General features: G+C 41.7%; 1 protein-coding gene across 9 annotated transcripts in view; it reads right to left on the bottom strand.

The window, feature by feature from the left end:
• The window catches only part of RALGAPA1 (Ral GTPase activating protein catalytic subunit alpha 1), a 1,007,748-nt gene that overhangs the window by 314,071 nt on the left and 667,207 nt on the right, over window positions 1–26,470 (bottom strand). For all 9 annotated transcript variants that reach the window (XM_053697738.1, XM_053697739.1, XM_053697743.1 and 6 more), the window contains 2 exons: window positions 12,511–12,621; window positions 10,580–10,648 (listed from right to left, as the gene is read on the bottom strand). In XM_053697738.1, the coding sequence (XP_053553713.1) occupies window positions 10,580–10,648; window positions 12,511–12,621 (180 nt within the window). The remainder of the gene's footprint in view (window positions 1–10,579; window positions 10,649–12,510; window positions 12,622–26,470) is intronic.

Below are 26,470 nucleotides of genomic sequence, written 5' to 3'. Positions count from 1 at the left end.
CCAAAGCCACAAATGTTAACACTTTATAGCACAGTGTACCAAGCAAAACATTTTTATTATTTTCTTAAGGGCACAGTGCTTTTATTTTTGCAACGGTTTTCTATATAAAGAGTGTATTATATAATTAAATAATTTTTTGGTTTCACAATGGATGATCTTAATGCCAGTACTTGTTCCATGTGTTTAAATGCCAATGTGGAACCCCCGCTTACTTTTTGCCCCTCATGCACTGAGAGGGCATTGCAATGAGAGCAGATTTTCTTTAACAAAGATATAGCTCAGGATGTTTCTTAGACTGATGAGACTCGGGGTATGCCAATTCTTTCTCCCCAAGCATCACAGTCCTTAACGCCTACTCAAGCAACGCCATTTCTTTCATGTAATTAGCAAGAGTCCATGAGCTAGTGACGTATGGGATATATATTCCTACCAGGAGGGGCAAAGTTTCCCAAACCTCAAAATGCCTATAAATACACCCCTCACCATACCCACAAATCAGTTTTTACAAACTTTGCCTCCTATGGAGGTGGTGAAGTAAGTTTGTGCTAGATTCTACGTTGATATGCGCTCCGCAGCAGGTTTGAGCCCAGTTTTCCTCTCAGCGTGCAGTGAATGTCAGAGGGATGTGAGGAGAGTATTGCCTATTTGAATTCAATGATCTCCTTCTACGGGGTCTATTTCATAGGTTCTCTGTTATCGGTCGTAGAGATTCATCTCTTACCTCCCTTTTCAGATCGACGATATACTCTTATATTTACCATTACCTCTACTGATTCTCGTTTCAGTACTGGTTTGGCTTTCTACTACATGTAGATGAATGTCCTGGGGTAAGTAAGTCTTATTTTCTGTGACACTCTAAGCTATGGTTGGGCACTTTTATATAAAGTTCTAAATATATGTATTCAAACATTTATTTGCCTTGACTCAGGATGTTCAACGTTCCTTATTTCAGACAGTCAGTTTCATATTTGGGATAATGCATATGAATAAATCATTTTTTTCTTACCTTAAAATTTGACTTTTTTCCCTGTGGGCTGTTAGGCTCGCGGGGGCTGAAAATGCTTCATTTTATTGCGTCATTCTTGGCGCAGACTTTTTTGGCGCAAAATTTTTTTTTCTGTTTCCGGCGTCATACGTGTCGCCGGAAGTGGAGTCATTTTTGACGTTTTTTTGGGCCAAAAGTGTCGGCGTTCCGGATGTGGCGTCATTTTTGGCGCCAAAAGCATTTAGGCGCCAAATAATGTAGGCGTCTTTTTTGGCGCTAAAAAATATGGGCGTCATTTTTGACTCCACATTATTTAAGTCTCATTATTTATTGCTTCTGGTTGCTAGAAGCTTGTTCACTGGCATTTTTTCCCATTCCTGAAACTGTCATTTAAGGAATTTGATCAATTTTGCTTTATATGTTGTTTTTTCTATTACATTTTGCAAGATGTCCCAGATTGACACTGAGTCAGAAGATACTTCTGGAAAACCGCTGCCTGGTGCTGGATCTACCAAAGTTAAGTGTATCTGCTGTAAACTTGTGGTATCTGTTCCTCCAGCTGTTGTTTGTAATGAATGTCATGACAAACTTGTTAATGCAGATAATATTTCCTTTAGTAATGTTACATTACCTGTTGCTGTTCCATCAACATCTAATACTCAGAGTGTTCCTGTTAACATAAGAGATTTTGTTTCTAAATCCATTAAGAAGGCTATGTCTGTTATTCCTCCTTCTAGTAAACGTAAAAGGTCTTTTAAAACTTTTCATTTTTCAGATGAATTTTAAAATGAACATCATCATTCTGATTCTGATAATGGTTCCTCTGGTTCAGAGGATTCTGTCTCAGAGGTTGATGCTGATAAATCTTCATATTTATTCAAAATGGAATTTATTTGTTCTTTACTTAAAGAAGTCTTAATTGCATTAGAAATAGAGGATTCTGGTCCTCTTGATACTAAATCTAAACGTTTAAATAAGGTTTTTAAATCTCCTGTAGTTATTCCAGAAGTTTTTCCTGTCCCTGATGCTATTTCTGAAGTAATTTCCAGGGAATGGAATAATTTGGGTAATTCATTTACTCCTTCTAAACGTTTTAAGCAATTATATCCTGTGCCATCTGACAGATTATAATTTTGGGACAAAATCCCTAAAGTTGATGGGGCTGTCTCTACTCTTGCTAAACGTACTACTATTCCTACGGCAGATAGTACTTCCTTTAAGGATCCTTTAGATAGGAAGATTGAATCCTTTCTAAGAAAAGCTTACTTATGTTCAGGTAATCTTCTTAGACCTGCTATATCTTTAGCGGATGTTGCTGCAGCTTCAACTTTTTGGTTAGAAGCTTTAGCGCAACAAGTAACAGATCATAATTCTCATAGCATTGTTAATCTTCTTCAACATGCTAATACTTTTATTTGTGATGCCATCTTTGATATCATTAGGGTTGATGTCAGGTATATGTCTCTAGCTATTTTAGCTAGAAGAGCTTTATGGCTTAAAACTTGGAATGCTGATATGTCAAAGTCAACTTTGCTTTCCCTTTCTTTGCAGGGTAATAAATTATTTGGTTCTCAGTTGGATTCTATTATCTCAACTGTTACTGGAGGGAAAGGAACTTTTTTACCACAGGATAAAAAATCTAAAGGTAAATTTAGGTCTAATAATCGTTTTCGTTCCTTTCGTCACAATAAGGAACAAAAGCCTGATCCTTCAGCCACAGGAGCGGTATCAGTTTGGAAACCATCTCCAGTCTGGAATAAATCCAAGCCTTTTAGAAAACCAAAGCCAGCTCCCAAGTCCACATGAAGGTGCGGCCCTCATTCCAGCCCAGCTGGTAGGAGGCAGATTACGATTTTTCAAAGAAATTTGAATCAATTCAGTTCACAATCTTTGGATTCAAAACATTGTTTCACAAGGGTACAGAATTGGCTTCAAGATAAGGCCTCCTGCAAAGAGATTTTTTCTTTCCCGTGTCCCAGTAAATCCAGTGAAGGCTCAAGCATTTCTGAAATGTGTTTCAGATCTAGAGTTGGCTGGAGTAATTATGCCAGTTCCAGTTCTGGAACGGGGGCTGGGGTTTTATTCAAATCTCTTCATTGTACCAAAGAAGGAGAATTCCTTCAGACCAGTTCTGGATCTAAAAATATTGAATCGTTATGTAAGGATACCAACATTCAAAATGGTAACTATAAGGACTATCCTGCCTTTTGTTCAGCAAGGGCATTATATGTCCACAATAGATTTACAGGATGCATATCTGCATATTCCGATTCATCCAGATCACTATCAGTTTCTGAGATTCTCTTTCCTAGACAAGCATTACCAGTTTGTGGCTCTGCCGTTTGGCCTAGCAACAGCTCCAAGGATTTTTACAAAGGTTCTTGGTGCCCTTCTGTCTAATCAGAAAACAGGGTATTGTGGTATTTCCTTATTTGGACGATATCTTGGTACTTGCTCAGTCTTCACATTTAGCAGAATCTCATACGAATCGACTTGTGTTGTTTCTTCAAAATCATGGTTGGAGGATCAATTTACCGAAAAGTTATTTGATTCCTCAGACAAGGGTAACCTTTTTAGGTTTCCAGATAGATTCAGCGTCCATGACTCTGTCTCTGACAGACAAGAGACGTCTAAAATTGGTCTCAGCTTGTCGAAACCTTCAATCACAATCATTCCCTTCGGTAGCCTTATGCATGGAAATTCTAGGTCTTATGACTGCTGCATCGGACGCGATCCCCTTTGCTCATTTTCACATGCGACCTCTTCAGCTCTATATGCTGAACCAGTGGTGCAGGGATTACACAAAGATATCTAAATTAATATCTTTAAAACCGTTTGTACGACACTCTCTGACGTGGTGGACAGATCACCATCGTTTAGTTCAGGGGGCTTCTTTTGTTCTTCCAACCTGGACTGTAATTTCAACAGATGCAAGTCTGACAGGTTGGGGAGCTGTTTGGGGGTCTCTGACAGCACAAGGGGTTTGGGAATCTCAGGAGGTGAGATTACCAATCAATATTTTGGAACTCCGTGCAATTTTCAGAGCTCTTCAGTCATGGCCTCTTCTAAAAAGAGAGTCGTTCATTTGTTTTCAGACAGACAATGTCACAACTGTGGCATACATCAATCATCAAGGAGGGACTCACAGTCCTCTGGCTATGAAAGAAGTATCTTGGATACTGGTTTGGGCGGAATCCAGCTCCTGTTTCTGCGGTTCATATCCCAGGTATAGACAATTGGGAAGCGGATTATCTCAGTCGCCAAACATTACATCCGGGCGAATGGTCTCTTCACCCAGAGGTATTTCTTCAGATTGTTCAAATGTGGGGACTTCCAGAAATAGATCTGATGGCTTCTCATCTAAACAAGAAACTTCCCAGGTATCTGTCCAGATCCAGGGATCCTCAAGCGGAAGCAGTGGATGCATTGTCACTTCCTTGGAAGTATCATCCTGCCTATATCTTTCCGCCTCTAGTTCTTCTTCCAAGAGTAATCTCCAAGATTCTGAAGGAATGCTCGTTTGTTCTGCTGGTGGCTCCAGCATGGCCTCACAGGTTTTGGTATGCGGATTTTGTCCGGATGGCCTCTTGCCAACCGTGGACTCTTCCGTTAAGACCAGACCTTCTGTCGCAAGGTCCTTTTTTCCATCAGGATCTCAAATCCTTAAATTTAAAGGTATGGAGATTGAACGCTTGTTTCTTAGTCAAAGAGGTTTCTCTGACTCTGTGATTAATACTATGTTACAGGCTCGTAAAACTGTATCTAGGAAGATATATTATAGAGTCTGGAAGACTTACATTTCTTGGTGTCTTTCTCATCATTTTTCCTGGCATTCTTTTAGAATTCCGAGAATTTTACAGTTTCTTCAGGATGGTTTGGATAAAGGTTTGTCTGCAAGTTCCTTGAAAGAACAAATCTCTGCTCTTTCTGTTCTTTTTCACAGAAAGATTGCTAATCTTCCTGATATTCATTGTTTTGTACAAGATTTGGTTCGTATAAAACCTGTCATTAAGTCAATTTCTCCTCCTTGGAGTTTGAATTTGGTTCTGGGGGCTCTTCAAGCTCCTCCGTTTGAACCTATGCATTCATTGGACATTAAACTACTTTCTTGGAAAGTTTTGTTTCTTTTGGCCATCTCTTCTGCTAGAAGAGTTTCTGAATTATCTGCTCTTTCTTGTGAGTCTCCTTTTCTGATTTTTCATCAGGATAAGGCGGTGTTGCGAACTTCTTTTAAATTTTTACCTAAGGTTGTGAATTCTAACAACATTAGTAGAGAAATTGTGGTTCCTTCATTATGTCCTAATCCTAAGAATCCTAAGGAGAGATCATTGCATTCTTTGGATGTAGTTAGAGCTTTGAAATATTATGTTGAAGCTACTAAGAATTTCCGAAAGTCTCTAGTCTATTTGTTATCTTTTCTGGTTCTAGGAAAGGTCAGAAGGCCTCTGCCATTTCTTTGGCATCTTGGTTGAAATCTTTAATTCATCATGCTTATGTCGAGTCGGGTAAAACTCCGCCTCAAAGGATTACAGCTCATTCTACTAGGTCAGTTTCTACTTCCTGGGCGTTTAGAAATGAAGCTTCGGTTGATCAGATTGCGAATACCAATTGCGATACAATCCCACTGTAGCTAGGATGAATGAGTGTCAGATCAGTTAGACTTACAACTTTCTGTTATTGTCCCAGTCCTCACTACCTAACTACTGTGCAAGAAATCAACCCAATCAACAACACTGGGCTTACCAGAAATTGATCAAATCGAACTCGGAGTTGAGGCCCTCTGGAGTTCTAGTTCTCAATTTAAAGATCCAGAAGGCCTCTCTCTCCCCCAGTTTTCGTACTCGGTCAGTCAGGCCCCTTTTGGGTAGAACTTTATCAACGATGGTCCAAACAAGAGACCCTGAGGACTTCTGATGTTTCTCAACAAAGTGTTTCACTAGAGGGGTTGTCATGGTACCCACCCTAATGTCTGACAAGTGCTCTTTGATCCGTGTTCTGGCCTCCCTTGTAGTGAGTCCTACATACTGTAGGGAGCAAATGTTGCATGTGATGAGGTAAATGATATACGTTTGTCTGCAATTTAAGCAGTATTTAATTCTGAACGTCTCTCCTGTTACAGATGAAGTAAAGGAGTCTCCCACAGTTAACTTCTCACATGCAACACAGGTACGATAATGACACCTGAAAGTACCCAAGCAGGTAAGCCACGAAGAAGAAGAGGAAGTCGGACTAACAGACTCAATTCTAGTTGGTGCCACTGTATTCCCTATAGTTCTGTTCCTCCTATACGCAAACCTGATTCCCTGGTCAATCACATCAGTTAAGCAATCATCCGCTGTCAAAAGCTTGAGATGTTTACCCACAATTTGACAAATCTCATCATACTGTCTGGAATATTCAGTGATGAAAGTGACCTTGGAGCCAGCTCCGACCAATGGAGACGGATTCTTCCTATTACTTTTGCTTGAACCCAGTAAACCAGCCCTGGGAATTTTCTCCACAGATTGTCTAGCTTTCTTGCTAGTTTGAACACTATAGCCTCTTTCACTCAATTTAAGAGCCAACTCATCCGCCTGAGCCTCATAAACCTGGGGAACTGAACAATTCCTTTTCAGGCGGATGAACTGGCTCTTAGCCACACTTCCGAAGACCCTTCTTTTCAACAGGAAGAGAACCTTCCAGGACAGAATCTTAATGTCAATGGAATGCATAGGCTCAAATGGAACTCTCTGCAAAACCTTAAGGACCAAATTTAAGCTCCATGGGGGAGCATACTGTCTAAAGACAGGCCTGATTCTAGACAGAGCCTGAACAAAAGATTGAATGTCAGGGAGCTCAGTGAGTCTCCTATGCAACAAGACTGACAATGCAGAATTCTGTCCCTTTAAGGAACTAATGGCAAGACCATCTTGAAGAAAGGACAGAATCCTGGATACCTTCATCTTATGCCAAGGATATCCATGCTTCTCACACCAGAACAAGCAAGTCCTCCACACCTTATGATGGATGCGACAAGTGACTGTCTTCCTTGCCTGAATTAGAGTATCAATCACACTTTTCGAAAAGCCTCTCTTGGCCAAGAATAGGCGTTCAATCTCCACGCAGTCAGCCTCAGAGAATCGAGATTTTGATGCTGAAAGGGTCCCTGTTCCAGCAGATCCCTGCGCCAGGGTAACCTCCACGGCGGAGAGGATGACATCCCCACCAGATCCGCAAACCACATCCTCCGCAGCCACGATGGAGCAATCAGAATTGCAGAAGCTCGCTCCTGTTTGATGCGTGCCACTACACGAGGTAGAAGTGGCAACGGTGGAAAAATGTAAGCTAGGTTGAACCCCCCAAGGCACCGCTAAAGCATTTATCAGCTCTGCCTGGGGATCCCTGGACCTCGACCCATATCGGGGTAGCTTGCAATTGAATCTAGACGCCATGAGGTCTATCTCCGGCGTTCCCCACCTGAGACAAATCTCTGCAAACACTTCAGGGTGAAGAGACCATTCCCCCGGAAGGAAGGATTGCATGCTGAGAAAGTCTGCTTCCCAGTTGTCCACACCTGGAATGTGAACCGCTGAGAGCGAGCATTTGTGGGACTCCGCCCACTCCAAGATCCGAGACACCTCCCATAGCAAGGGAGCTCCTCGTACCCCCCTGATAGTTGATGTAAGCCACCGAGGTAATGTCGGTCTGGAACCTGATGAAGCTGAACGACCCCAGAAGAGGTCATGTCTTCAGTGCATTGTAAATTGCTCGGAGTTCCATAATATTTATCGGAAGGAGAGACTACTCCCGGGAACATTTTCCCTGTTAAATCCTGGCACCCCAAACAGCTCCCCATCCTGCCAGACTCACGTCAGTGGTCACAATCTCCCAGGACGGACTCAAGAAGGATGTCCCCATGGACAGTTCTCCGGACGGATCCACCAAGAGAGGGAGTCCCTGGTCTGAGCATCTATGGATATCTGCTGAGATAGATCTGAATGACCGCCGTTCCACTGTCGCCACATGCACAATTGAAGAGGTCTGAGATGGAATCTGGCGAATGGAATGATGTTTATGCTGGAGACCATGAGTCCGATCACCTCCATAAACTGAGCCACCGAGGGGCTTGAGGAGAGGACACAATCTTCCTGCGTCAACGGTCTGTGAGAACATTTTTCATGGACATAGAATCTATTATCGTACCCAGGAACTCCACCCTGTTGCTGGGATTCGGGGAACTCTTTCCTGAGTTGATCTTCCAACGGTGATATTGGAGCAAAAGAAGAAGAGCCCTTGAATGAGCCTCTGCGATACTGAGCGACAGCGCCTGGACTAGGATGTCGTCCAGATAGGGCGCCACAGTAATGCCTCTGGTTCTGGCCACAACCAGAAGCGCCCCCAGAACCTTTGTGAAGACTCTCGGGGTTGTTGCCAGACCAAAAGGAAGGGCCACAAACTGGAAGTGTTGGTCCAGAAACACAAATCTCAGGAACTTGAAGTGGTCCCTGTGGATTAGCACATGAAGGTAAGTGTCCTTCAAGTTTATGGTTGTCCTGAACTGTCCCTCTTGAACTAGGGGAAAAATAGATCTGATCGTCTCCATCTTGAACGATGGAACACTCAGAAACTTGTTCAAACACTTTAGGTCCAGAATTGGGCGGAACGTGCCCTCTTTCTTTGGAACCACAAAAAGCTTTGAATAGTACCCTAGACCCCTTTCTGCTTGGGGTACTGGTACGACGACACCTAGAGAGAGGAGAGATCTCCCACACATTCTAGAAAGGCTTCTCTCTTTTCCTGTCTTGAAGACAGGTTTGATAGAAGGAATCTTCCCCTGGGCGGATGGGATCTGAACCCTATCCTGTAGCCCTGGGCGACAACGTCCAGAACCCAAAGGTCCTGAACGTCCTGTAACCATGGTCCCTAAAATCATTTTATAAAGACAAATTTTACGATGAGAGATTTTTATATAATTATGCAGTGTTCTGGATGTGAAGGAGACGCACATTAATTGTAATATAATGGTCCAAAAACTCCTCAAAGATTTTGCATCTGTCTCCATGCTGGTGAGTTTTTGATGATCAAACCCTTGGTTCTTGAATTATGTAATTATGTGAATAACACAGATAGCAATATCAGCTTCTATGGTATTAATGGCAGAAATGCTTTGGGATTGTAATCACTGGACTAAAACACACTAACAATACTGGACAAAGTCAGGAAACCATTTCTACACTACCAACCATATTTTTGAAAATGTAGAGGTAGATTTCATGACCATTTAACTTATATTAACAGGTATTATTTTCAAAAAAAACTTTTCCACAACCCAGCAAACTACACATTTGTTTCTCTCAAGATCCAGTCCTTGACACAAAAGAGTAATAAGATCTATACAAAATTACAGTCACCTATAAGTAATGAATCTTAATTCATAATTTTCCCAAAAACATTGGTGGGAGACAAGCATTTTTTCCACTATTCACAGCAGACCTTTTAGATGTATAAGCAGTTTGAAGGCTATAACTTAATTTCTAGCCTTATCTAGCACAGACCAAATGCTACTTTTGTGTGAGTGAGTTTCATAACATGGTCCCTGTAAAAACAAAAAAAGCTTATTTCCTCCACTTATCAATCTAAGGGTTTGATCAGAATCTATCTGCGATTTGCTCCCAAAATGTTTTTTTGCTGTCCATCCCATGGCTCTATACTTTTATTAAAGCTATCCTATCATTTCTAATATCTTCCACAAAATGAAACATTCATGATTCAGACTATGTAATTTAAAGAAAATGTTCAATTTACTTCTATTATAAAATTTACTATTGAGCTCTCTTGGTATCCTATGTTGAAAATCATACCTAGGTAGACTCAGGAGCAGCAACATACTGCTGGGAGCTAGCTGGTATATTTGTGCATACACCCACATGCATCTTGCCTTTGGGCGTACCAAATGCGTGCAGCTAGGTCTACTCAGGAGCAGCAACGTACTACTGGGAGCTAGCTGGTAATTTGTGCATACACCCACATGCATCTTGCCTTTGGGCGTACCAAATGCGTGCAGCTAGGTCTACTCAGGAGCAGCATGCACTACTGGGAGCTAGCTGGTAATTTGTGCATAGACTCACATGCATCTTGCCTTTGGGCGTACCAAATGCATGCAGCTAGGTCTACTCAGGAGCAGCATGCACTACTGGGAGCTAGCTGGTAATTTGTGCATAGACCCACATGCATCTTGCCTTGATCTTTGTAAAAGATCAAGTGGTTAAATGAAAGCAATAATATACATTTTGTAACAAAGTAAAGCATTTTCTTTTTGCACGTTTATGTTGTTTAATATAATGTATACCAGGGATGGCTTACTAGTGGCCCAAGGCCTACATGTGACCCTCAGGAACAAAACACAACAAACTATGTGTGCCATAGTATTTATGGAAAAAACTGAACCACACCATACAAGAGCACACAGAGTTCTAAAATATTGATATGCAACCTTCATGTGTTAGGAACTTGGCTATCACTAATGTATACTAAGATCTCAACCATTAAATGGTATGCTTCTATAGAAACAACTTATCTTGTCTCTTTCAAATCTTGCTACGACTTAAATCTCACCCGTTTATCTTGCTCATACGATGAGGTCTCAGCAGTCGGCAATAGATGTGTCACTGTGGCTAGCAGGATCTGACAAGGAATAAAAATGATAAATGTAAAAAAAAAAAAAACACTACAAAACAATATCATTGCAGCTGAACATAATTTATTTTAAACAAGGATAATTGGTGACAACAGATTGTATTTACAGATTACCATTATTTATTGTAATACATCTACATACAATCTGTATACACCTACTGTGAGAACTAAGATTTAGTAACTTCTCTACAAAACAAGAGACCCCCACATATTGAATAACGAGATCTGTGTATTTCACGTTAAATCCCATTCATGCAATGAGTGACAGCACGAGAAGCAAGAGATGACTGATTACCACTAGAAGAAAGGCAGGAAGTTCTTAACCAGAAATGTCCTGCACCCATTTAAGTAATCTTATCTCACACAAATTTACCAATAATATCCAAACTGATAACTAGCATTGTCTGTGACAGGTTTACAGGGCAACAATAGCCAAGAATCCAGAAATCAAGTCAGTGCAGGAACTTTAGGTCATGTATAAAAAAAATAAAACAAAAAATAAACAAAACAAAATGCAACCTTGGGATAAAGATATGGTTTGTAAAAGTAGCAAGCAATTTTTCCTTGCCAGGAGAGATCCAAATCCCAAGCACTAGCATCACTCCCATCTTAACTCGCTTAGCATTGAAATCAATGGAGGAAGAAGAGAAACGTTGAGAATTATGCCTAATAACCCTTCATTATCCCTGACCTTTGGAAGGACCATACATAATGGCTAAATAAAGTGACTGCAAGATATACAAAGTGTTAAAAGTAGGAAACGCCTTTTTCTTGAAAGAGACATAGGGTCTCCATTTTTCAAATTATGGACGGACAAGGTTCCCTACTTGGGTCACATGAGTGAGCCTGCCCCGCAAGGACTCCAAAGCAGCTTCCGTTACTTGATAAATGGAGCCCATTTTAGACAAAGGAGAAACCTTGAATCTAGAGCTCCAATTCTAAAAAGGGGGAGCACAAATATAAGTGTATTTTGTACGACTATCTAAAAAGATGTGTTGTGTATTTTCGAGCAGGTTCACTTTAAAGTACATTTTAGCGATCTTAAAATGCTAGACAGAATCTATGGAATAAATTAAATGGACCTTAAGTCATGATTTGGAAGTGAATATGCGCTAAGACATAACTTTATTTTGCTCATCGTTCTATTAAAATGCCCTCAACGGTTGAGTGCCCCATGGCTAGCACGGCTATTGGATAAGAGGTGGAAACATCACCTCATAAAAAATAAAAAAATGTTTTGCATTGGGCTGCCGGATAGGGATATTTTAATCGGACGAAGAATAAAATAAAGTTATCAGTTAGCGCATAATCACTTACAAATCATGAATTAAGGTCCATTTAAAGGGACAGCCTGCTCAAGATTTTTTATTGTTTAAAAGATAAAATAGATAATCCCTTTTATTACCCATTCCCCAGTTTTGCATAGCCAACACTGTTATATTAATATACTTTTTACCTTTGTGGTTACCTTGTATCTAAGTCTCTGTAGACTGTCCCCTCTTTGTGTGACTCACTTTATGGCGAATCCGCAATATCTCTGAGACATACCTGTATGTATAAAATGTTTGTGTCGATGCCCTAAAACAGGGGCGGTGAACTTTATTATAGAGAGCACCCTAAATGAACACAGTATTCTAAATAGTTCTTGTTCAGGTAGTATGGCAATAGCCCAGATGCAGCACTGCATGCCACAATCACTAAAAACATTTTTGTGTCACCTTGGACAAGTAAACCAAGTCACAACGCCTGGGCCCTAAAAGGTTTAAAAAACTTCAAAAATCAAAATACTGAGATGAAATTTTTTCAACATTAAAACGGCTATTTCTGATGGTGTATTACATAGGTCTTACCTCTATAATTTTCAGAGGATAGTCTGCCTGGTAAATCTGTAGTTGTTGGACATAGTTGAGTAGTACATTCAGAACACTACAGGCAACCTGGGCAACCACTTTATTGGGAAACTACAAAAAGAAAAAGAAAAAAGTATAATTTATCCACTGATTGTTAAAGCATGTAAGAAATAAACCAAAATGTATGCTTACCTGCTAAAATAATTTATTTTATGATGCTGAAAGTCCACAAGACATCCCAAGTGGGAATTACACTACAGTCCACTAGGAGGAGGCAAAACACCCCTACATACCAGTCCTTATATTCTTCTCATTATCCCTAAATCCTCAGTCATAGATATGGCCAAGTAGATGGAAACAACTAAAAAGCAGGTAAGACAAAGCGAGACAAATGAAGTGCAAAATAAGTACCGCCACCAGTTGTATAAAAGAAAGGGCACAGTGTTCTCCACAGGATCTTTTAAGCAGGTGCACCTACCGGCTGATTTTACTGACCACACGGCTAAAATTTTATATATATATATATATATATATATATATATTATTATTATTATTATTATTATTAATAAGCTAAAATAATATTTATAAGTAAATATTTATTTTATTGTACATCTGTAAGTATTATAATCATCTATTGTTTGCGTCAAGCTGTGCTGCTGTAGCTACGTATCCTGCCTAATCATCAGCCAATAGTGGTGTAACCTTGTAAACAAACAGGTGTCAGTTTCAAATTTCAAGACCATTCTACCTATAAATATAAGGTGCATATCAGCAAGTAAAAAAGCAGGGAGTAACCTGTGAATACTAAAGGGTTAATCTACATGTGTAATTGTTAGTCCAATGAGATTGTACTCATGTGTTTTTAAGAGTGAACAGCTAAGCTGGGTTTCAGGTCTATGATTACGGCATCTAGCCAAAACATGTACGACTGGAGCTATACACAGGAATCATGTATCTACATTTTAATTTTTGTATCTAATAAATCTTCATGGTTTATGGAGCTATTGCATGAACTCTTTTCATTTTACATAGTGCATGAGCATTACAGGAAGTCCTCAAATGATTGCAATACGCTCCATCATTACCTCTTTTCCCTGGGACCCTAATATTGGCTGCCTTTTACGCTTTGCCAGCGGTAAGACGTCGCACAAAACTCGAAGGGGAGCCGGTTCTGGATCTAGAGAATGGTTTGGCGACTATCTCACACTTGTACTTAGGTCTCCGGGCGTTCACAGATGAACACGGCCTCTTACCATCCAAGTGTGGTCCCCTCAATATATCCAATGTGGATGTCAGTAGCATCAGAAGGGGCAGGGTAAGAAGAATTACTGCCAGTGGCAATTTTCACCTGCATTTTTTTGATGTTTGGTGGCAGCAGGGTCCTTTTTACATACTTATCAAAGGCTAAAATTAAGGTAATATTAAAAATGTTTAATTTTTTTATTGCACAAAGTATCATTAAATACATTTATGTTAAATTATGCAATTAATTTGTGCTCTGGATAGGTAAAAATGATATATTAGAAAAAATTACACTGCCCCCACCTGGCTACTTTATAATGCCACCCAGAGAACACTGTATAAGTTAAAGGGACATGAAACCCAAAACATTTCTTTCATGATTCAGATAGAGGATACAATTTTAAACAACTTTCTAATTTACTTCTATTATCTAATTAGTTTCATTCTCTTGGTATAATTTATTGAAGAAACAGCAATGCACTAATGGTTTCTAACTGAACCCATGGGTGAGCCAATCACAATCCATATATATATATATATATATATATATATATATATATATATATATATGCAGCCACCAATCAACAGCTAGAACCTAAGTTCTCTGCTGCTCCTGAGCGTGCCTAGATAAACCTTTCAGCAAAGGATAACAAGAGAAGAAAGCAGATTAAATAATGTAATTAAATTGGAAAGTTGTTTAAAATTGTATTCTCTATGACTTCCGGTGGGCGGGCTGAGGAGAGAGCAGCTTGGAGTGTGAGCTCCGGAGCTGAAAGCCTAAAATAAGTGGATTACCTATCGCTACCACAGCGGCTGTAGTCCTACAATACCCTCCTTGCAGCCCAGATGCACCCAAGCCTTGGTACAATCGGTGCCCGGCAGTTTTCGCATCGGCTAACATCATTTGCCCTCACCGTAAGTCCGCTAGCACACAAGGTGCACTTGTAAATAGCGGCATCACAGACTCAAGAACTAACCTACTGTGCCTGGGAAGGACTCTGGACTGAGGCAGAGGAGTGAAGGCACTTTGCGGAGCTTTGTACCCAGGACTGGGGCCCGTCGACACGGCAGAGACAGGAGCCGGCCCCCCCTCCCCCGCGTGCGGCTGCACTTGTAAGGCGGGCTTGAAATTGACCGGAGACAGACCTGAACCCCATAGGTGGAGAGTGAGCTGGCGATTCCCCCCGGAAGCCTTGCAGGAGGCGCAGAGGAAGGATCGCTGCAACCCGACATCGGACATCAACGGGCCTGCCCGCCCGCAACAGACCTCTCCCAGTGGCGCGAAAAGTCCTGGGCGCCATCTTGACTCACACACTCTGAGCCGTGCTCTGTAATTCCTGCGCTGGGAGCTGTGACAAGTATCTGATTGAGGCTGTGCAGCAGGTTATCACATCGGAAGGCTCCTGATCCGTGATGGAGTGGCTCTCCTCCAGGCTCCGGTTTGAGGAAGAGGCGAAAGGGTAATGTAATGTACTATACTCACACCTACACGCAGGCCCTTATTTGAGCACAGTGAATAGACACTCTTTTATTGGGGGCTGGGGTTAGAACATTCCTAACGCTCTGCAGGTTGGAGAGAGCGGCACTTTAACCACGCTACCAGTGCTATACCACCCTGAGACCACAAATCCGAAAACAGACTTTTTAGAGCCCTAGGAGTAGAATCACTTCATGAATGGGGCCTAACTTAGACACTTTGCTTGACTCATAAGTGGGTTCACAATCCCACTTGAATGCCTTCAAAAGTCATTTGCAGAAATGGCCCGTCCTTTCCTCTTGTCAATATACTACCCTTGTTTCCCAGCCTGAGACACTAAACGCCTAGAATATTGCTGGCATTTTGGGAAAATAGTTTTTGATCAAAAGTCTGCCCTTAAAAGAACTGGAACCTGCACTTCCTTACCTGCTGAGAAGAGATGTGTGTATGTCAGTTTGCTGTAATTATTGTGATTCTTTATTGTTAAATACTTTCTATCTGAGCAAAAGCAAAAATATACTGTGTTGGTTCAACTTATGATTGGGGACTAACTGAGGCACTTTGCTCGTCTCATAAGTGAGTTCTCAAACCCACTTCCAAAAGTCGTTTGCAGAGATGGCCCTTCCTTTCCTCTTGTCATTATGCTGCCCTTGTTTCCCAGCCTGAGACACTGAATGCCTAGAATACTGCTGGGATTTTGGGAAAATAATTTTTGATCAAAGGACTGCCTTTAATAGAACTGGAAACTGCATTTCTTTATCTGCTGTGAAGAGATTTGTGTATGTCATTTTGAAGTAATTACTGTAATTCTTTATTGTTAATACTTTCTATCTGAGCAAAAGCAAAACTATACTGTGTTGGTTCATGGATAGAATTTCTCTCTGTGAGCAAGATGTCTGGCAAAAACAAACATGTAACTAAGAGCAGGGGAGCTGCTGACCATCTGCAGGAGGCACCTTCCCCTGGACAGGAGTCCAATGTGAATTCTATGGACACGCATGTAGTGGTACAGCAGCTCTCCTCCATTTTCCTCCCAAAGATAGAAAATCTTCAAAAAGGTCTAGATCATTTAACTGGGGAAATGAAGCAATTTTCAGTTAGGTTTACCGAAATGGAAGATAGGGTTGTCAGGGCTTGAAGATACTTCTGTAGCACATGACACTCAACTAGATGCCCTACTGAAACAGAACATAAACTTGCATCAGAGGCTAGAAGACTTGGAAAACAGGTTGCGTCGCAATAATTTGCACATACTAGGGATCCCCGAAAATGTAAAACCCAAAGACCTCATTTGTTTTGTAGAAGACACCCTCCCTAGGCTCCTTAAATTGACCCCAGCTGTGTTTAAGGGCAGTGTGGAACGGGCCCATATAGGTCCAGAAAGACAAACAGACAGAGGTAATACACAACCCAGGCAGGTTATGATCAGACTGCTACATTTTCAGCTTAAAGAATTACTTTCTGTTATAATTTTTAAGCTAAACAACCAACATATTAAAGTTAATAAACATTAATTAAAACCTACTGACCTATATTTTCTCCAAAACGAAGTTTCATAACGTTCTAAAAGTTATATCTTTTATTCGACAATGATCCTGCCCACTATTTTCAGCACTGCATGTTCAAAATACTTAAACCAATAACTTTGTGTTTAAAGCGGCATTTTGAAACCTAGGGTAGTTAGTTAGTAACAGGCATAGAAAATATTTACTTACAGTGGCCCTTTAAGGTAGAGATACTGCGAGCCTATAGAAAAGCCTCCCCTGTCTTATTTGAGGGTTCCAAACTTTTAATATTTCAGGACTACTCATCTGAGCTAATGCGAAAGCGCAAAGAATTCTCACCTATATGTTCTGACCTAAATAAGAAGGGAAAAAAAGTGTACCTTCTGTACCCTGCTAGACTGAAGTTGCTTACCCCTGCTGGCCCTAGGTTTTTCGACTCCCCGCAAGAGGCTAATGAATACTTGCGTAGTAATGGAAATAGGGATGGGGAGGACTTGCCTGGATCATCCCGTTCAGACCCGGGATGAGGGATGGGGGCGGGAACATCTTAGCATTTCCCCAAAACATGCCCTGAGTGGGGTCGACTATGGTCGTAACTGTTATACTGATGTGTTACACAGATATGTTAGGTTTGAAATGTAGTTTTATTTTTTATACTACATTCTATGCTTATGCACTAGTCACTTCTGGCATAATAGGCCTCTTATACAGTTGCCGATTTCTTCATTGTCATAGGGAACTATTTACGCATAATGTACATGTTCTTATTTGCAGGATTTACTTGTGTATGCTACTTTTTCTAAATACTGCAGTCGAACTATTGTTACTTACTCTTGGGAGTGGAGCTCTGGCTCGGCTTCTGGATGTGGCGGATCCAGAGTTCACTAGTTTAATTATTCATTACAGTTCAGATGTAGGCCACAAACTCCATTCCAGGGCACTATGTAACCCAGCATATTTCCTCTCCGGGCTGCAAGTAAATGCCCTATTCATGCTAAAATGTTGCTTAGACATGTTTAGATTGAAAGTTTGCTTTATTTCTTATTTATTTATTTTTTTTTCTTTCTTTTGCATTGCCTGTGGTGGGCACACCGGGCCTTATGCCTGACTGCTCCTATAAGATTGAGTCAAGACCAATGCACTGTGGGGCGCTGTTCCCAGAAGATAGTGGAGCTAGGGCAGTTAACAATCTAGATGAGAGATTTTTGCATCAGCCGAAGGAGCAACAGAGACTTACGCTCTGTCAAATAGTACTGTTCAAATATTGTGTACCTATTTTTGTTTGTAGGATTTACCTGTATATATTACTCTTTTTAAACAACACAGCCAAAGTATCATTATTCTTTCCTAGGAGTGGAACACTGGCTCTATATCTGGATGTGGCGAATCTAGAGTTTATTAGTCTAAATATTCATTACAATGAAGATGTAAAACAAAAACTCCACTTCATAATACTTTACAACCCATCAGGTTTTCTTGCAGGACTGCAAGTAACTGTTGTGTTTATTGCCAGGATACTGCTATATGTATACAAAGCAAATGTAGGTGCAAAAGAGAAAAAAGAGAATTTTTTTTTCTCTTCCTCCTTCCCCTCCCCCTTCTCACTTTCTTCCCAGCATCCTTTCCTCTCTCTCCTCCTCTCCTGCAGGGGACTGGCGGGACCCGAGCTCACATGAAGTTACTTAGATGGCGGTACGGTTTATAACATGGAATGTGGGGGGGATTAATTCTTCCGCTAAAAGAAGTACTATACTGACACATTTAAGACGTTTGGGAGCTGACATTGCACTATTGCAAGAGACTCAACTTTCTGAGACAGAGCACGAAAAACTAAAGAGAGACTGGGTGGGTTCAGTAGAACATATCTCATACACTTATTCGAGTAGAGGCATTGCAATTCTGTTTGGGAAAAGAGGGAACGTTGAGATCTTAAACACACTTAAAGACAAAGAGGGTAGATTTCTAGTAGTTAAAGCCAGAGTAAACCAGAGGGTGTTGGTAATATGTAACATATACGCCCCAAACTGTAAGTCCACTACCTTCTGGACACGACTCATACAAACACTTATTCCTTTCTCGGGCCTCAAGGTCATACTTGGGGGAGATTTCAATTTGGCACCAAATCCCACCTGCGATAGAATGCGGGATCCGGAACGTGTGACGGGGGAGTGCCGGTCAAGGTGCAATGGCACTTTTGAGCGTAAGATATTCTCTAGAATCTCTAACTCCCTACAGCTTGTTGATGTTTGGAGGTTAAGGAACGCGGAAAGTAAAGATTTTACTTGTATCTCTAGAGCTACTCCAACACTATCGCGAATAGATCTCTTTATGATATCCTCTAGCATAATTCCGAGGGTTACTAGAACCAAGATCCACAATGTGGTGGTCTCTGACCATGCACCAGTTGAACTCGAGCTTTCGGTTGGAGCTGTGATTGCCAATAAGAAAAACGCTTAGATTCCCGAGCTTCCTTTACGCCTCTGATGCCTTTTCCAAGCATTTAACACATGCGCGGAACGACTTCTATACAGACAACCAAGCTCACCAGGACAATCCAGAGCTGTTCTGGAATATGGCAAAAGCGGTTCTTACTGGCGACATCATTTCCTATGTGGCCGCCTTACGGAGGAAAACACAAGCCAAGCTGCAAGGAATGGCAGGAAGCCTTAACGGAATCTTACCAAGCATACTGTGGCAACCCATGCCAAGCCAAGCGGTTACACAACTCCTCAGAACCAATGCTAAGTATTATAGAGAGGGAGACAGATCTGGTAGGCTGCTGGCTTCGCTAGTAAACAGGCGGACTGCTCGTAGACCTATCGCGGCTATCTCCTACCGCAATAGGACACATAAAACCCCAGAGTCTATAGTGGAGGCCTTAGCGGACTACTACACCACCCTATATGCTAGCCAGAAGAAGCCCTCTCAGGAAGTCATGACATCCTTCTGGAGGGATCTTGATCTCCCACAACTCAGGGAAGAACAGGTGGCGGCCCTCATTTCACCTATTTCTCCTGAGGAAATTCTAAAATCTATATCCTCCATGTCTAACGGAAAGGCAGCGGGTCCCGACGGCCTCCCTGTTGAGTTCTTCAAATTGCTGAAGCCCCAGATCACACCTACCTTAACTAAATTATATAACTTTTATTATAAAGAGTTGGTGACTCCTTCTCAGGCGTTCACAATGGCACATGTGTCACTAATTCCGAAGCCAGGGAAGGACCCCGGTTTCCCTGAATCTTATCGCCCCATCTCCCTACTCAACTCGGATTACAAGATACTAATGAAGATCTTGGCCGACAGGCTCAAAGTAATTTTGACTGACATTATTCATCCGGATCAAACCGGATTCATGTGCCGCAGAACGTCTGTGACTAACGTGCGAAGGGTATTGCATACCATAGCACACTACGAGAAGAGGTCGGAACTCCAAGGAAACACTAGATAAATCGGAGGCCTTCCTGCTATCCCTGGATGCAGAGAAGGCCTTCGACAGGGTGGAATGGGGCCACTTGTTGGATGTGTTGAGACGTTTTGGCTTCTCGGGATCATTTCTTCACTATATTGGCAACATATACACGGCTCCATGGATCTCCATCATGGCTAATGGCTTGTTCTCACCGCGCATTACTCTACAAAGGGGCACTCGTCAAGGGTGCCCCTTATCCCCCCTTCTTTTTAATCTGGCTTTGGAGCCACTGGCTGTAAAACTGCGTAAGGTCTACCCGGGCATGACGTTAGGAAATGAGAGACTGCATCTAGCACTCTATACGGATGACATGCTCCTATTTGTGGAGCATCCGGCAAAGCACATCCCGAAAATCTTGGCGACAATCGAAGCCTTCGGGTCCTTCTCGGGCTATAGGATAAACAAAACTAAGTCGGAAATCCTGTGGCTTCGGAAGCGCAAGGCACAATTTTGCTCCTACCCATTTCAGGAGGCCAAAGCCACACTAACTTATCTGGGCATTCAATTGTCCACCAACAGGCAAACCTTATACCATGATAATGTCACGCGGGTGTGTCGTGACCTGGCTCAAACCTTAGAGAGGTGGAGGAACCTACCGGTCTCCCTCACAGGACGAATCAACTTGGTAAAAATGGTAATCTTGCCACGGATCCTGTATCCCCTCTTGATGCTGCCTTTTCTGATTACTAGAAAGGACATGGCACTATACTCAAAAGCCCTATCTAAGTTTCTGTGGAGGGGGGGCAGACCCAGAATAGCACTCACAAAATTATATGCACGCCCCTCTTGTGGTGGATTGGGTCTTCCCGACCTGAAACTGTATAATTGGGCAACACTCGGCCGCCTCATGCTAGATTGGCAACTAAAAACAGAGCACTTCTGTACTCCTGAACTAGAGAGGCATGCTCTGGGGGAATTAGATCCCTCATTCCTGCCCTATACTCAGCCTAATAGCATCTCCGCGGAGGTCAAGGATAGCTTTCTTTACAAAGACGTGCTGAGGGCGTGGCGGTTGGCCCTTGGACACCTTGGCCGTCGTTATGTGTCTCCCAGGTTAACCCCACTGCGAAACAATACCTGTTTCCCCCCTGGGATTGATACCTCCCCGTTTACTATCTAGGAAATTAAGGGACTAGGTTCGGTGGGAGATGCCTTGGATCTCTCTAGAAAATGCATCAGGTCCTTTGAGGATCTACAAACTCAATATGGGCTACCGAGAGCCCAATTCTATGCCTACCTTCAGTTGAGGCATTACACTGACCAGCTAATTAGGGAAGACCCACAATTTTGGGAGCCGCACGCATTTCACGTCTCAGTGTCCGCTTTTAAGCTAGGAAGCTTTTCTATTTCGGGGATATACAAAACACTGTTGAATTACACGGAATCTAAGCACTTAACCTTGTTAGAAAATAAATGGAGGGGACACCTAGAGAGGGAAGACCTATCAGAACTAATTCAACGGAGTATAGAGAATGTTAAAAGAGCAACGCTGTCTATGACTCTGAGAGAATCTCAGATAAGGATGCTGCATAAGGATTACATTATCCCACGAAGACTAGCTAAATGGAAACACGGGGTGGCGAATGAGTGTAATAGGTGCACGATTGGTGACCCAGATTTTCTTCATTACTTCTCTACCTGCCCACGAGTTGGGCAGTTTTGGGGTAGGATAGCCATCTGGATCAAAAATGTCATTAAAATCAGGGTCAAGATAGAAGTGGAGCAAATTTGCTTCCTGGAATGGGGGGAGCAGGACCCTAGACACATCCCGATACTCACTACTATGATTCTAATTGCCAGAAAGGTTATACTTGGGGTCTGGACGGGGAGTGCTGCTCCTGCCTTTAATGCATTTAAACACAACTTGCACAAACAATTGCTTATCGAACAACTAGATAATAAGATGGACACCGACAGAAGACTTAGACACTTTATTACTAAATGGCGGAAATATATCGAAACTCTAACCTTGGACGCACAAAAACAGTTAGTTTCCTTTTGCACACACTGAATACATGCTGACAGCCTCTCTGAGGGGAGAGTGGGGATTCCTATACCAGACGCGAGGAGGTGGGGGGGGAGGGGAGAGAGAGTATTAATATCTAATGAGCTGACCCTGCCTACCTGCCCCTGTTTCCACCTGCTTACCCCCCTCTTCAGATCCTTATGGGCCCCTTTTCTTTTCTTTTTTTTTTTTATCTCTCGTAGCCCACAAAGTACGAATTCAGGCTGATTTATTTTATGATAATAGTCTTGACACCACATGGTTGATTAGTTTAAGTTTAGATAGGTTAAGTTTGAGTTTAAAAAAAAAAAAGAAAAAAAGTTACAGCTTGTTGATATTCAATAAGAAATGGAAAGTAACTGAAACCCAAAAATGGGACCTGAGAAAATGATGTGTTGCATTACAGGGAGTGCAGAATTATTAGGCAAGTTGTATTTTTGAGGATTAATTTTATTATTGAACAACAACCATGTTCTCAATGAACCCAAAAAACTCATTAATATCAAAGTTGAATAGTTTTGGAAGTAGTTTTTAGTTTGTTTTTAGTTATAGCTATTTTAGGGGGATATCTGTGTGTGCAGGTGACTATTACTGTGCATAATTATTAGGCAACTTAACAAAAAACAAATATATACCCATTTCAATTATTTATTTTTACCAGTGAAACCAATATAACATCTCAACATTCACAAATATACATTTCTGACATTCAAAAACAAAACAAAAACAAATCAGTGACCAATATAGCCACCTTTCTTTGCAAGGACACTCAAAAGCCTGCCATCCATGGATTCTGTCAGTGTTTTGATCTGTTCACCATCAACATTGCATGCAGCAGCAACCACAGCCTCCCAGACACTGTTCAGAGAGGTGTACTGTTTTCCCTCCTTGTAAATCTCACATTTGATGATGGACCACAGGTTCTCAATGGGGTTCAGATCAGGTGAACAAGGAGGCCATGTCATTAGATTTTCTTCTTTTATACCCTTTCTTGCCAGCCACGCTGTGGAGTACTTGGACGCGTGTGATGGAGCATTGTCCTGCATGAAAATCATGTTTTTCTTGAAGGATGCAGACTTCTTCCTGTACCACTGCTTGAAGAAGGTGTCTTCCAGAAACTGGCAGTAGGACTGGGAGTTGAGCTTGACTCCATCCTCAACCCGAAAAGGCCACACAAGCTCATCTTTGATGATACCAGCCCAAACCAGTACTCCACCTTGCTGGCGTCTGAGTCGGACTGGAGCTCTATGCCCTTTTGCCTATCCAGCCACGGGCCCATCCATCTGGCCCATCAAGACTCACTCTCATTTCATCAGTCCATAAAACCTTAGAAAAATCAGTCTTGAGATATTTCTTGGCCCAGTCTTGACGTTTCAGCTTGTGTGTCTTGTTCAGTGGTGGTCGTCTTTCAGCCTTTCTTACCTTGGCCATGTCTCTGAGTATTGCACACCTTGTGCTTTTGGGCACTCCAGTGATGTTGCAGCTCTGAAATATGGCCAAACTGGTGGCAAGTGGCATCTTGGCAGCTGCACGCTTGACTTTTCTCAGTTCATGGGCAGTTATTTTGCGCCTTGGTTTTTCCACACGCTTCTTGCAACCCTGTTGACTATTTTGAATGAAACGCTTGATTGTTCGATGATCACGCTTCAGAAGCTTTGCAATTTTAAGAGTGCTGCATCCCTCTGCAAGATATCTCACTATTTTTTACTTTTCTGAGCCTGTCAAGTCCTTCTTTTGACCCATTTTGCCAAAGGAAAGGAAGTTGCCTAATAATTATGCACACCTGATATAGGGTGTTGATGTCATTTGACCACACCCCTTCTCATTACAGAGATGCACATCACCTAATATGCTTAAATGGTAGTAGGCTTTCGAGCCTATACAGCTTGGAGTAAGACAACATGCATAAAGAGGATGATGTGGTCAAAATACTAATTTGCCTAATAATTCTGCACTCCCTGTATTTATTTTGTATCTATCGATATCTAATTGTACAAATGTTCACTTATTCATGATAATGCTGTCTTGGATGTAAAGATGTAAACTTATTTGTACACTTTCTCTTGTCCTCAATAAAACAGAATTAAAAAAAAAAAAATTGTATTCTCTATCTGAATCATGGAAGAATTCTTTGGGGTTTCATGTCCCTTAAGCATACATTTTGTTTTCTTTCATCAAATGTTGAGAATCCACAAGACATTACATATGGGTATATATAACCAGGTAGTAAAGTCCACAAGACAAACATGTAATAGGAGGGGTAAAAACAGTTAAGGTAGGTACGTTAGTGATCAGGCACTATGGCCTGTAGAATTTTCCTGCTTAAAGTAGCCTCTTTGGGGAGTCTTCCCTACAACCAGGAATTATGAGTTAAGGCCTTAAGCCGTAGCGTTATGACCCTTGCGAGGTCCAGAAAAATGAATAGAAGAATAAATCTAAAATCCTTTGTTGTTTCAACATAGAATGTTAAAGGGATAGTCTAGTCAAAATTAAACTTTCATGATTTAGATTGTGCATGCAATTTTAAGCAACTAACTTACTCTTATTATCAATTTTTCTTCATTCTCTTAGCATCTTTATTTGAAAAAGCAAGAATGTAAGCTTAGGAGACGGCCCATTTTTGGTTCAGCATCTGGGTAGCGCTTGCTGATTGGTGGCTACATTTACATACCAATCAGCAAGCGCTACCCAGGTGCGTAACCAAAAATGGGCCAGCGCCTAAGCTTACATTCTTGCTTTTTCAAATAAAAATACCAAGAGAAGAACAATTGTTGATAGGAGTAAACTAGAAAGTTGCTTAGAATTGCATGCTCTATCTAATTAATGAAAGTTTAATTTGGACTAGACTGTCCCTTTAAAGTTCTAACAGCATCAACGTTGTTAAGTCACTCCTTAGGAGTTGGACATAAAGATGGAACAATTTCCGGGTTAATAGTATCTAGTCCATGAGCTAGTGACGTATGGGATATGCATTCCTACCAGGAGGGGGCAAAGTTTCCCAAACCTCAAAAACTTAAATTATGATTACCTGATAATTTTCTTTTCTTCAGACGGGGAGAGTCCACAGCTGCATTCATTACTTTTGGGAATTCAGAACCTGGCCACCAGGAGGAGGCAAAGACACCCCCGTCAAAGGCTTAAATACCTCCCCCACTTCACTCATTCCCCAGTCATTCTGCCAAGGGAACAAGGAGGAGAAATATACGGGTAAAAAAGGTGCAAGAACAAAAAAAAAAATCACTGCCGCCTCATACAAAAACACGTGCGGGGAGCTGTGGACTCTGCCTGTCTGAAGAAAATAAAATGATCAGGTAAGCATAATTTAAGTTTTTCTTCATAAATGGGGAGAGTCCACAGCTGCATTCATTACTTTTGGGAAACAATACCCAAGCTATAGAGGACACTGAATGCAAAACGGTAGGGTACAAAAGGCGGCCCATTCTGAGAGCACCACAGCCTGAAAACACCCAAACTCCCGACAAGAAAACTACTTTACTAGAAGCCAAAGGACAAAAAGAAACAGCCCAAGTAACTGCCTAACAGTTAGAACCAGCAAGGCCTTTGCTAGAGACCGCTCAGGTTATTAGACTCGACCGGACCAAAAAGCCCCAGAGGAAACAAGTTCCGCAGGCACTCAGCCCGCAAACAAACTCACCCCCTACCCAAAGTAAGGGGAACATCTACATTCCCCCAGAAGGGAAGACAATGACTCAGATAAGAGACTAGGGCAAAAGAAACCCCAAAGGTAACTCCAAAAAGAGTAAACCAGGATGAAACATGGCACCACCAATGAAAAAAACCCTACCGCCCAACAGGGCAAAGGGAGAAATCCCTATCTGCATAGAAACCAATAATTAATGCCCTGAGACTGAAAGGGAGAAGGAAAACCCCTCCCCTACGCAGAGTGCCAACTCGCACCCAGAGAAGAACAAACAAGAACAAACAAAGACAAACTGTCCCCGGAAGCCGCTGAAACAGTATCAAAATATTTGAATATACTCCATCAAAGTCACAGGCATCCTGCAGCAACGTAGGACTTAGCGGCCCAAGTCGCCAACCCTAGGTATTAAACTGCACAGGACCATCCTCACAGGAAGCGCAGAACAAATCCTTCCCAAAAAGGGCCATAAAGAAGAGACCATAACTCGGAAAAACAGTAGAGAAAATACCTACCAAGGAGGATCCAACGCAAAGCCTCCCCTTAAGGAAGGCCCACAATATTAAACTATGATACGCGGCCAAATATCAATAGATCCGACAGA

The sequence above is a fragment of the Bombina bombina genome, chromosome 1 (genome assembly GCF_027579735.1).
Source record: "Bombina bombina isolate aBomBom1 chromosome 1, aBomBom1.pri, whole genome shotgun sequence".
NCBI classification, from domain to species: domain Eukaryota; kingdom Metazoa; phylum Chordata; class Amphibia; order Anura; family Bombinatoridae; genus Bombina; species Bombina bombina.
Note: the sequence above shows the minus strand (reverse complement) of the source record. Positions and strands in the feature narration are given on the sequence as shown.